We start from the raw sequence: 13210 nt of genomic DNA, 5'->3' as shown, positions 1-13210 counted from the left end.
CATATTTTCAGATTGCCTAAGCTTACACTATCTAGATACTAGTAAATCTGGGGGCCAATGTGATGGGTTTTTTGTTTTATTTTTTCAATTAAGTTTGCCGTTTTTGTTTATTATGCTTTGACAATCCAAGCTTTAGGAATGTTGTTACATGATTTGCTGGCAGCAATGACTATGTACAGTATGACACAGACCATTCATGCTCTGTATACCAATGTGCTCACTTACAGGTTCCACAAATTCAAATTTTTTCCGCTCCTGGATTTCCTGCAGTTTACATACATATTCTAGTGACAGCTCATAAAAATGTTGTCGATTCTGCTCCACTTGGCCATCTGCCTAAATGAGAGAGAAAGAAAACAGCTGCTTAGAGCTGCAGAATTATTGCACTGTACATTTCATGCCATACCCTTTAAGGAATAGATGAGCGCACCCTTTGTACAGAAAGGCAAGGGCTCTGAGTCCAATATAAACATGGTGTAATAACCATATATGGATATATATATATATATATATTTATATACATACACACACAAATTTATATACAGAAACATACATATAGTGTTGTGTACATGGTATAGTAGGATGTATAAATCTGTACACCACGACATTAATGCTTTTATATCGTACAGTAAAATCCCTCTTTTTTTTCCAAATAAATATAGCTGTATACTGAAGATTGTCCAACTGTCCTATGTACAGTTCTATCATCTTTGACGACAAGTGTCTCCCTGGTTGAGTAAATAGAGAGATCTGTAAATCAAGCAGGGCAGGAAGCACGGCGAGCTCAGCTACCAGTGCCTGGAAGTTTTGTAAAACAGAGATATATATATCTATCTACACACGCACTACACAAAATAAATATATGACCACACCAGTCTAGACATAGGGTGCTCACCAGTGGGAAATGGAATATAACTTGTAGGTTTTTTTGTGTGTGATACTAAGTTCTGTTTATCCATCCCTTTGCTTAAGTTCAATTTTCCTGTGTTTCACATTTATTTTCTCTTCTATACTTTGTGTTCCTCACATTCACTGTTAGTCCAGTCGGACACCTGTGGGGGGCTTTTTCTGTATCTGCTTCTCCTTCATAAATGTGAAACTAGTCAGGGGTTTCTGTTTCACTTTATAGGTGAGCTATTTCTCCGGCTGTGTTTGCGACCACTCAGGCAAGTTAGTCGGGCCCACTTTTAGTTCTCACATTCATACCATTTGGATTCACTATGGCAGAAAGCTCTAAGTGCTTGTTCACACCTATGAGTGGCCAGCCTGCATTTTTCAGGTAGCTATACGTCATTATAAATTACACTATTGATTTGTGTCACTGTCTCCTGTACATCAGTGACCTTTTTATTTTTTGTTTTGGATTTTCTCATTTATTTCTGTTCATTAACTTGTGTTTTAAACACTTTCCATGAGATCTGACACTGCTTTACATTGCTTATGATCTCTGAGGACATTTAAAGATGGCGCCTCTATCCTCACAGTGGCTACTGCACATGGGCGAGACAACTGACACTGAATGCACTTTATTTTCATTCCCGCACATGTGCGGTGGTGATCACTACACGCTATTGTGGACTTGTAGTCCTCTTTTACTTGTAGCTGGATTCTAACAACAGGTATCTAAACTAATGACGCTTTTACACCTGTCTGTTATTGGCTCATTAAGCTGTATTGTAATGTATCTTTGTACACTTTGGAGATATGTCACTTATCTTTATATATTTTTGTCACATTTTCATATATTGTGTTTTTTCACTTTGATATTACTGATATGACACATGGCTATGCTAATTAATTGATTGTTGATAAATTTTGTTCACACTATGTGCATACTATCACTGTTGGAATGCTTGAAACCGGCTCTTGGAGCCGAAATGTCGCAGTATGAGGCAATAAACCTCCTTCACTTTTTTCACAATTTTTGGTGTGCCGCCTGCTTTTTGGAGATAGATCGATAGATCAATAGATAGATAGATCAATAGATAGATAGATACATAGATAGATAGATACATAGATAGATAGATACAGTGGGGCAAAAAAGTATTTAGTCAGTCACCAATAGTGCAAGTTCCACCACTTAAAAAGATGAGAGGCGTCTGTAATTTACATCATAGGTAGACCTCAACTATGAGAGACAAAATGAGAAAACAAATACAGAAAATCACATTGTCTGATTTTGTAAGAATTTATTTGCAAATTATGGTGGAAAATAAGTATTTGGTCAGTAACAAAATTTCATCTTAATACTTTGTTATATATCCTTTGTTGGCAATGACAGAGGTCAAACGTTTTCTGTAAGTCTTCACAAGGTTGGCACACACTGTTGTTGGTATGTTGGCCCATTCCTCCATGCAGATCTCCTCTAGAGCAGTGATGTTTTGGGGCTGTCGCTTGGCAACACGGACTTTCAACTCCCTCCAAAGGTTTTCTATAGGGTTGAGATCTGGAGACTGGCTAGGCCACTCCAGGACCTTGAAATGCTTCTTACAAAGCCACTCCTTCGTTGCCCTGGCGGTGTGCTTTGGATCATTGTCATGTTGAAAGACCCAGCCACGTTTCATCTTCAATGCCCGTGCTGATGGAAGGAGGTTTGCACTCAAAATCTCACGATACATGGCCCCATTCATTCTTTCATGTACCCGGATCAGTCATCCTGGCCCCTTTGCAGAGAAACAGCCCCAAAGCATGATGTTTCCACCCCCATGCTTTACAGTAGGTATGGTGTTTGATGGATGCAACTCAGTATTCTTTTTCCTCCAAACACGAAAAGGTGTGTTTCTACCAAACAGTTCCAGTTTGGTTTCATCAGACCATAGGACATTCTCCCAATACTCTTCTGGATCATCCAAATGCTCTCTAGCAAACTTCAGATGGGCCCGGATGGTTCTGGGATTTTTGCTCACCGTTCTTCTGATCATTTTGACTCCACGAGGTGAGATTTTGCGTGGAGCCCCAGATCGAGGGAGATTATCAGTGGTCTTGTATGTCTTCCATTTTCTAATTATTGCTCCCACAGTTGATTTCTTCAATCCAAGTTGGTTGCCTATTGCAGATTCAATCTTCCCAGCCTGGTGCAGGGCTACAATTTTGTTTCTGGTGTCCATTGCTCTTTGGTCTTCACCATAGTGGAGTTTGGAGTCTGACTGTTTGAGGGTGTGCACAGGTGTCTTTTTATACTGATAAGTTTAAACAGGTGCCATTACTACAGGTAATGAGTGGAGGAAAGAGGAGACTCTTAAAGAAGAAGTTACAGGTCTGTGAGAGCCAGAAATCTTGATTGTTTGTAGGTGACCAAATACTTATTTTCCACCATAATTTGCAAATGAATTCTTACAAAATCAGACAATGTGATTTTCTGGATTTGTTTTCTCATTTTGTCTCTTATAGTTGAGGTCTACCTATGATGTAAATTACAGACGCCTCTCATCTTTTTAAGTGGTGGAACTTGCACTATTGGTGACTGACTAAATACTTTTTTTGCCCCACTGTAGATAGATTTATTTATTTAAAATACCCCAGCATTTTGGAGTAAAGGATTTCTCTCGATCATCATGGACTTGCTTAGAATATTGTGCTACCCATGGTTTGAGCAGCATGAACCAGATGACAGGTTCCCTTTATCTGTTGAGTGACAAAGGTTAGAGAAGCTCGACCTGTATCAATTCCCTGAATGCCAGGCTGGCTGTCACCGAACAGTTGGTCACCAGATACTGTAACGGACTTTTCAAACTTTTTTTTTTTTTCTTAGCTGGTCATTTTTCTGTATTTTCACCCTTAACGCAAATCCATCAGGTGCTTTTCTGTTAACCCATTAGAGAGCAAGAAACAATACAAAGAGTACAGAAGAGCTCTGTGATATCTAAGTATATGTGATTGAGTTTTAACTCTCTCAACAGCTGCCATACATGTAGAGCTGATAGCAAGTTAAGTATGGCACGAGAAGCCAAGCCAGTGCCATAGCCATCGTTACATCCACTACCAAAGTCCAAGATCAGAGCTAATTCCAATTATGGCCGTGTAACCTCTCAGATGCCATATTATCAAAATATTAAAATAATCCTGTACAATGAAAGCTGTGATGGGGTGGGGCACCACATTCAAATAACGATTTCCTCTCACCCTTAAAAAACTGAATTAAAAAAGTATGAAAAAGTCACATATACACCATAATGATACAATTAAAATCACAGCTTGCCATCAAAAATGAATAAACTCTTGCACAGCTGCATAGAAAAAAATATTAAAAAAATACAATGTTGCAAAGCAATTTTTTTAACTTTTAAATTTTTATTTCCTTAACTAATAGCGTATACAAAAATAGAAATTAAGTATCATTGATCGGACGGACTGCAAATAATAGCAACATATTTTCACAACATAGTGAACACTTCACAAACAAACCTGTGAACCAGTGGAATAATTGTGTTTCATTGCAATATATTATATGGAAAAAGAAATTGTGCTATTGGATAATACAACCTGGCCTGCAAAAACTTAGGGTCAGTTCACACGTGAACTGCCCGCACGGGTTTTGACACCGAGAGAGCCGCGGCGAGCCGCGTCTCTCTCTTGTCAAAACCCGCCTGCCGCGACCATCGCGGTCGCGGCTTTCCCCTCCGCTGTCGGCGGAGCCGACATAGGAGGGAGCTGCCGGGGGCGGAAGCCGCACGGCTTCCGCCTGAAGATAGGACATGTCGCTTCTTTTCTCCGCTAGCGGCAGCCCTAGCCCGGTGGTCTACATAGACCACTATTGTAAAGGGGCGGATTTTGAAGCGAAATCCGCTGTCAAAATCCGCCCCTTTGCCCACGTGTGAACTAGCCCTAAGCCCTCACACAGCTATGTTAATGAAAAAATTCCTATTAATATTATAAAGGTGAAAGTTTGTGAGTTTGGATGTTTGTGGGTCTGTGTGTTTGGATGTTTGTTCCTCAATCACAGCCAAACGGCTGAATGGATTTTGAGGAAATTTCACACACACACATATTTGCCAGGAAAAGGTAGTAGGCTACTTTAAAGGTCACTCACCCCAAATCGCCACCGTGACCCTCCAAACAATCCTCCGGCTCGGCTGCAGCAGCTGGCATTCTGCCAGCACTGGTCTGTGCAAGCACCTCCTATTGGTGCATGGCAGGCTGTGGGCGGGCTCTGGAGCCAGGGCTGCGGCACCATAGGTTGGGGCTGATGGTGGGCGTGCAGATTCAGCAGTGAAGCACTGAGGAAGATGGCGGCACCCCACATGGTCCCAGCGCCGCAGCTGTCCCAGCCCACCTACACAGCTCTCGGAAGGAGGAGGCTGCTGCACCCGACATACTACAGGTACGTGCAGCAGGTACAGGGGGAGGGGGTGTCCTGGGGGGGGGGGGGGGTGGAAACAACATTCCCCTGCTTCATTGGCCCCAGTGTAGTTGGACTCAACTTGCCACGCTCCCCCGACGCTCTCTCCACTCGCTCGCTGCACATAGGTGTCCTGGCTGCGTATGACAGGTACCCTGCAATCCAGGCGCCGATATTCGGCAATGCATGTATGATACCGGCACCTGGATTGCAGTCTACCTGCCTAGGCTGCAATACAAGCGAACGCCAGACAGGGCAGGGAGGCAGAGCGAGGCTCCGGCTGTCATAGCAACCTGACACCCTCGCTCTTCCTCCTATACGCCACACGCAGCCAGCCGCCCGACACTGATGAACAGAAAGGGAGCGGAGAGAGCAGTGCTGGAGCGTGACAAGGTAAGGCCAACTACACTGGGGACGATGTGTGTGTGTGTGTGTGGGGGGGGGGGCTGAGGCTGGGAGCAGAGATGGGGGAGGGAGGGGGCCTGAAGCTGGGAGCAGAGATGGGGGAGGGGGCCTGAGGCTGGGAGCATAGATGAGGGGGTGGCCTGAGGCTGGGAGCAGAGAATTGGGGGTCCTGAGGCTGGGGTCAGATGAAGGGGGGACAAGCAACTGGGGCAGAGATGGGGGAGCAAGCAACTGGAGGCAGAGATGGTGGGACAACAAACTGGGGGCAAAGATTGGGGGGGGACAAGAAACTGGGGTCAGATGAAGGGAGGGACAAGAAACTGGGGGCAGAGGAAGGGGGGGACATGAAACAGGGGGCTGAGATAAGGGGGACAAGAAACTGGGGGCAGACATGGAAGAATAAGAAATACAAGCGGTTCAGCGCCACCGCCAACACCCGGACGAAGTCGCGGGTAACTGCTAGTAGAGTTATAAAATAAAAAACAGGAAAATGGCAGGAAGGGGTTATACGAGATGGAATAAGATTTCTGAGTGCAATGCAGTATTTGATACTTATGTGTCAATAAAATAAAAGTAGTGTTGTAGGTATGATCCCTTTATTGGCCAACCAGAAAATTACATCTGCAAATTTTAAAAGCACAGAGGATCCATCTTCAGGCTGTCCAAATGAATGACTGAGAACACAATATGGATTGTAGTCATCTAGAGTAAGGGCGGGTTCACATCTGGGCCCGAACTCAGTTATGCAGGTTTCCGTTTTCTGCCGGCAGAAGACAGAAACCTGCATTCACTGTCCGCTGGTGAGTGCGTTTTGTGCTCTCCGCGGCGACACAGTTTTTTTTTTTTTTTTAAATCGGACACAAAGTCCTGCATGTCCGACTCTGTGTCCGGTTAAAAAAAAAAAACAGTTTTGCCACAGAGAGCACTTTTCAAACCCATTCAAATGGATGGGTCTGAAAAATGACTGCCGGTTTCCGTCTGCTGCCCAGTTTCTCGGGCAGGAGATGGAAACCTTCATAACGGAGTTCGGGTGCAGGTGTGAACCCGCTGTTAGTCTGATGGAGGGGGTGAATTGAATCCCTATAAGGGCTCATAAAATGGAGTTCTTTTGTCAATGATCTGAATTTTATCATCAGCTTGAATTCGCAAACTTTTCATTCTTGAAGAGATCTTTTAGAATCAGGACTTTTAAGTCTGAACAACTGTTGTCCATCCCAGAGGAATGTTTTTTGCACGGGGATATCCAGCTGAAACATTATCATGGGCCTCTGTAAATACATCCTTGTCTGCAATTTTAGGTTTTGTTTCTCAGATATAAAATTTATTCATTGGGGTAACTTGTACATAATATCATGTACACCACATTGAAAGACGTACATGAAAATGTTGAAGAAATTTTACAGTCTTGCTGTGTGGACCATCTTTAATGACAAAATGTGGGTACAAGTCTTGCATTTTTTTGCCGTTGCATGGAAATGTGCCAGTCTCTGATGATGACGTGCGGGAACTTATAAGGAAATTCCTTAAGTTTGGTGATTGTTTATATCCAAGGAGAGGAAAATCTGGGAATACTTCATTTAGCTTATTGTCCCTTTGAAATATTGTTGAAGGTCAGCGGCAATTTTCCTTAAGATATTCATTTGAGTATTGTATGTAACCACTAAGGGCACCCTATTGTCTTCCTTCTGTTTGTACTCCAAAACTGCTCTTTGAAATGGTTATAGGTCTGTGGATCTGCTCATCTACAACCCATGATATATCTGTTGTAGGAAGATATTCCTTAATGTTAGAAGGTGTGGTTTCCTATATTTATCTGAACAGATCTAAATCAAGTACAATGGAAACATGACAGAGCTCCTAGGGTGAGACAGGATTACTCTATGTACAGTGGCATGCAAAAGTTTGGACACCCCTGGCCAAAATGACTTATTGTGAACAGTTAGAGAGGACCTTTCACCATTTTTCACACAGGCAGTTCTATATACTGCCGGAAAGCTGACAGTGTGCTGAGTTCAGCGCACTGTCGGCTTTCCCGATCTGTGCCCGGTGTGAAGAGCTTACGGTGCCGGTACCGTAGCTCTTCTATGGTCAGAAGGGAGTTTCTGACAGTTAGCCAGAGACGTCCTGCTGCCTCGCGGCGCCAATCGCGCTGTGCTGTGGAGCGGGGAGGAACTCCCCCCTCCCTCCCTGATAATACTCGTCTATGGACGAGTACTGCGAGCAGAGGGAGGGGGCGTTCCTTCCGGCTACACAGCACAGCGCGATTGGCGCCGCGAGGCAGCAGGACGTCTCTGGCTAACTGTCAGAAACGCCCTTCTGACCATAGAAGAGCTACAGCTGTCTCTGAAATTTTTATTAGTCTTTCAGATCTTATCTTGACCTCCACTGTTACATTTTGAACTGAGGAAAGGGCAACTTGAAAATGCTTTGCCATCATGGTATAGCCTTCTCCTGCTATGTGAGCCTCCACCATTTTCACTTTCAGAGTGCTAGGCAGCTGCTTAGGAGAACCCATGGCTGCTGTTTTTTGGCACAAGGTCAGGAGGCTGGGTGTTTATAAAGCTGTAAAATTTGTATCACTTGGCCTTTCCTAACATTGATAGTGAACAAGCTATAACCCTGACTATATAAGGTCTGAGACCTTGGTCAAAGTTATCTGAGCACACAAATCTACAAGGGTTCCTCAAGTTTTGCAAGGTGCTCCTTTCTGTTTTTCACTCTAATTGTACTCAAACATAATAATACACTGATATTGCTTAAAATTACAGACAAGTGTGTTTAATCTATTAACTTTATGCCTTTTCAAGATCATTTCATCTTGAAATTGCTTAAATGTTCACAGTTGGTCAGTATGCCCAAACTTTTGCATGCCACAGTATATATAGCAAATGTCAGCTTTCTTGGTGTCAGTGTCTCACCATCAACAGATATACGTTTGTTTGTTTTTCCTTCCGCTATCATATTCTGTTTTGAAATAAGGCAGCAGAAATCACCTGACAGCTTTGCTTAAGGTGTGACTATATGTATACATCCTCCTTCGGATTACCTAACCATGAATAACACAAAGCTGAAATTTTCTGGACCATAACCGCATGATTAATAACCAACCCCTTTACTAAGAAGATGAGATGAAGTTATATGAGAAGGTACTTCACATTATATTCTGCTTCCAATTTCAGTATCAGGAAGTATTTGCAGAAAGACAATTTCCAGTTCTATTAATTCTGAATGCTGGGAGAGATAAGTGAAATAGTGGATTCTCTCTTTTCTCTAGTGAGATGACCTTGTTGGAGAGGCCAAAAACACATCCTTTGCTCATTTTCTCATACATTCCTCCTTAGCAGTCCCTTTGGAAAAAGCAGAGTTGTTTGAAAATAACCACTCTAGGGAATGAAAGACGGCCAAGAAAAACATGGTTTTCTGCATCCCAACTAACAAGATAATCATCTTCCAATAATAAAACGACGTGTGGACAGCACTGTATATCCATAACATTTTACCCATGGATACAGGGATTGTACATACAGAGCAAATAGAGAAGCGCTAGCTTGCCTTGTCCATTATGTCACACATATACACTGGTAGGCCTTAAGAACCCAATACCATTTATAAGTACCCAAGTTATTCCTATCTATCTATAACTACTGGCTTGCTTAAAAAAGGTTCTCTGAGGATTAAACTCTGGGACCCTTTCCCAGATAGAAAATAATGAAAGTGCCACACTGCTCACAGGAACTGTATGGGAAGCTGTGCCTGGTACTGCAATTCAGTCCCATTCAAGTTAAAGGGGATGTGTTCCAATGCTATCAATGTTAAAACTGGTTGTCCAGGATCTAAGGAAAGTGACCAAAAGCAAGAAATATTATGAACTAAAATATAATCTATACTCACCCATTAAATGCCGCTCCAGTGGTCCCAGTCATTCCTGCAACAATTAAGTCACATACATCATGCATGTGACTGCTGCAGACAATCTCTGGCCTCAGCTGTGACATCGGCCTGCATCGCACAAGACTACAGAAGTCACATGACATACACATCTTCGCTTCAAGACTGACAGGGATCACTGGTGCAAAAGTGCTGAAGCCACACTTTAGGATTTAATAGGTTCATTATTTTACTAGTTTTCTTGGACTACTAGTTCAATATGACAATATATTTATTCCCATTGTATGCAAATTGTTAGTAATGTGAACTATGTCCCGATGCTATAACTGTTTTATCAAACTTATTCTTCCATTTTAATTGAAGGGTGCGTTCATACGATGTAAAATTGAGCGTGATCTGGCACGTATATGGCGTGTCAGAGTTTGAGCGCTGAAAAAGATCCCATTGATTTCAATGGGAGTTAGGAGCGTATACGCCGCTTTATTTTGCGCCCGTGATTTTGCGGCCGCAAAATTACAGGTGCAAAATAACGTGGCGTATATGCTCGTAACTCCCATTGAAATCAATGGGATCTTTTTCAGCGCGCAATCTGCTGACACGTGTATACATGCCAGATCACGCTCCACGTTACATCGTGTGAACGCATCCTAATTTTGCACCAAGCGACTAACCTTGGACAAGTAATATGTGTAAAAAGAGTATTGTAGCTGTTTTTAGTGCAGGTATAAGAGAGAAGTTGTGTAAATTTAAGTGCACTGGTTGCTGCTGAGAAGTTACATCACCACATAACTGAATTAGCCTCATGCAGGATATGGACGGGTGAAATAACTTAATGTAGAGTACCCTCTTACTGCTTAACACACAAAATACAAAGAGAAAGCAATGCACAGGGTTTATTAAACTTCTTGTGAGTGACAGGTCCTACACATAACTACGCAGATGACATTATATGTAGGTACTACACACTAGAGGCTGAGTGCATCAAAGGAGATCACATTCATAAACACAGTAGGCAAAATAGAATGGGCCTGTAGATTGCTATAGGATTTGTATTCAGGAAGTTTGTGACAAGGCCAAATATAAGTGACAAATGCCTACATTTCTAACTAAAGGCAGATTTTGCAATAACACAGTTGGATCAAAGATGTGACATTTTAACATATAATTTCAGCCAAAATCAGGCATAATGTGAATAATAAATGGGAACCTGTGTGGATTTCCTCCGGGTACTCCGGTTTCCTCCCACATTTCAAAGACATACTGATAGGAAGTGTAGATTGTGAGCCCCGTATGGGACAGTGACTGACAATGTCTGTAAAGCGCTGCAGAATATGATGGCGCTATACAGTAAGCAAAATAAATAAACAAACATGGATCAAGTGTATGATAATATATGCAGTGAACAGCTTATATTGCTGTGTATAATGTTATTCTTATACTAATGGACAAACAAGTGAAATTTAACCCTCTACCTAGAATGCATAAAGAGGTTTTCTGCCCCAAATGGCTATTTCATACTGATGACCTATCCACAGGACAGACAATCAGTATTTGATCTGTGGGGTCCAACACCCAAACCCCACACAGCTCAGTTGTTCCAGTGGCCTCCAGGTGTCGGAATTTACAGTAGAAGACACAGGGGCAGATAATAGGGACAATGGATGGAGCTGCAGCGCCCCCTCTACAGATCACAAACTGATGACTTATACTGTGGATAGGAAACCAGAATGACAAATCCTTGTGTCGTGGAAAACCTCTTAGAAAATTTTCAGCTAATAACTTTACTTAAAGGGTATTGAGATTGCAGCCGCTGGCCAGGTATCCCTCGCAGATTGAAACTCTTATGAAATTGCCTATGCAGTTACTGAAACAATCTTTCTAGTCTAGACAATACACACATAAAATATAATGTCAAAAAGTCACAAAAATATGTTAAGCAACTCCTATGCCTTTAAAAAAAATGCACTTTTTACACTTTTAATCCACTCAACCTAACTGTATAAAAACTGAACAGGGTCCTGTGGATTTTAGCTGGCATAGATTTCAGTTTCTTGTGCATGGACCAGCCCATATGTGTACCATCTGACGTCAACAGGCTTCCTGCCATTCTTCATAAATTGGCCCCACCGCCTCAAACCTAAGAGCAGCCTTACCTCTTGTAACTGGGGCTCTTTCTTCTTCGCTGACATGCTAAGGTGTTTATCTAGATTGCTGTAGTTCTTGTCTGTTTCTTTATCAAACTTCTTTTTTTCTTCCTGTGTAAAAGTAATACATACATTATTTTATTAACCATGGCACAAAAAACTGGACAGATTTGAATTTTTATGTACCGTATTTTTCTGACTACATGATGCAGCGGACCATAAGACGCACCTAGGTTTTAAAGGAGAAAAAAATAGGGGAAAAAAATTGAAGCAAAAAAATGTGGCAAATATTTAATAACATACCGGTAAATAATATATGGGAGCTGTAGTTTTGTAACAGCTGCAAGGATGCCCTGCGATTGTATGCAGAGGCATTGGGCATCTTTTTTGTACTTTTTAGTTGTGCCATTTTGGGGAGTGTATATTGCTTTGATCATTTTTTATTCTAATTAGAGGCGAGACGAATAAACGCCAGTTTGGCACTTTAGATTTTTTTCCCCACCCCTGCTATGACTTTCACCTTACGGGAAATATATTTTTAGAGGTTTGTAGACCAGGCATTTTCAGAAACAGGGATACCTAATGTGTATGTGTTTCACAGTAATTTTCTACTTTTATATTGTATTCTAGGGAAAGGGGGTGAATTAAGACTTTGATTTTTTGATTTTTTTTTTACTATTTTGTTAGCCCTCCTAGGTAGCTTGAACCTGCAATCATTTTATTGCAAGTCCAATAAACTGCAATGCTAGTCTATTGCAGTCTATGGGAAATTCTGTACTTTACTATTGAGGTTGGTTATAGCTAGTAAGTTTTTCCAGCGTACATGAAATACCTATTTTTTCCACCTGCATATCATCACAGGATGTGTGGCTATATATCCACAACAGGTAAATTGTACTACACCACCCTAAAAAAGACAGAGAGCAAGAAGATATCGTCTGATATTCAGTCTCTTCTTTAGGAATGGCCGCTATTAGAACTCTATAGCTTTCTGCACTATGCCACGTGCTACCACAGACTGACCGGTCTGCCCACTGGCAACAAACATCAGAAGAACAAGGCTTCATTCACATGGACAATTTTATGGACATCTACTGCAAATCTCAAGCGTGTTTGTGAAAATTGCTTCCCAAACAACCAAACTGAAAATCACATGGATGAGGACAAAATCTTATAGAGATCTGACGAGACGACAATCCCGGAGCTAATCCCGTTACAAAATACAACGCAATGATAATCTGTTCCAAGAAATGGTCACTTGTAACTCTATAAACAGCTGTGGACCCCTGGGTTACAGCAGCCACATGCGGTTAGAATCATGTAGGCGATGCTTTCAATTAAATATGATTTTACTACTACCACAGGTTTACCTGCAAAGTAGTATCTATCATGGCAGCATGATTTTGCAGGCAAAGCTGCGGTATTACCAGAAAGG

The 13210-nt window shown here is 41.9% G+C and overlaps 1 protein-coding gene across 2 annotated transcripts in view; it reads right to left on the bottom strand.

The window, feature by feature from the left end:
- ARHGAP10 (Rho GTPase activating protein 10) overlaps positions 1-13210 on the bottom strand; it is a 168459-nt gene that overhangs the window by 111154 nt on the left and 44095 nt on the right. For both annotated transcript variants that reach the window (XM_075288192.1, XM_075288199.1), the window contains exons 5-6: positions 11785-11886; positions 226-336 (exon numbers count right to left, since the gene is read on the bottom strand). In XM_075288192.1, the coding sequence (XP_075144293.1) occupies positions 226-336; positions 11785-11886 (213 nt within the window). The remainder of the gene's footprint in view (positions 1-225; positions 337-11784; positions 11887-13210) is intronic.

This window comes from Leptodactylus fuscus, chromosome 1, assembly GCF_031893055.1.
Source record: "Leptodactylus fuscus isolate aLepFus1 chromosome 1, aLepFus1.hap2, whole genome shotgun sequence".
Lineage (NCBI taxonomy): Eukaryota > Metazoa > Chordata > Amphibia > Anura > Leptodactylidae > Leptodactylus > Leptodactylus fuscus.
This window is presented reverse-complemented; position numbering and strand designations above follow the sequence as displayed.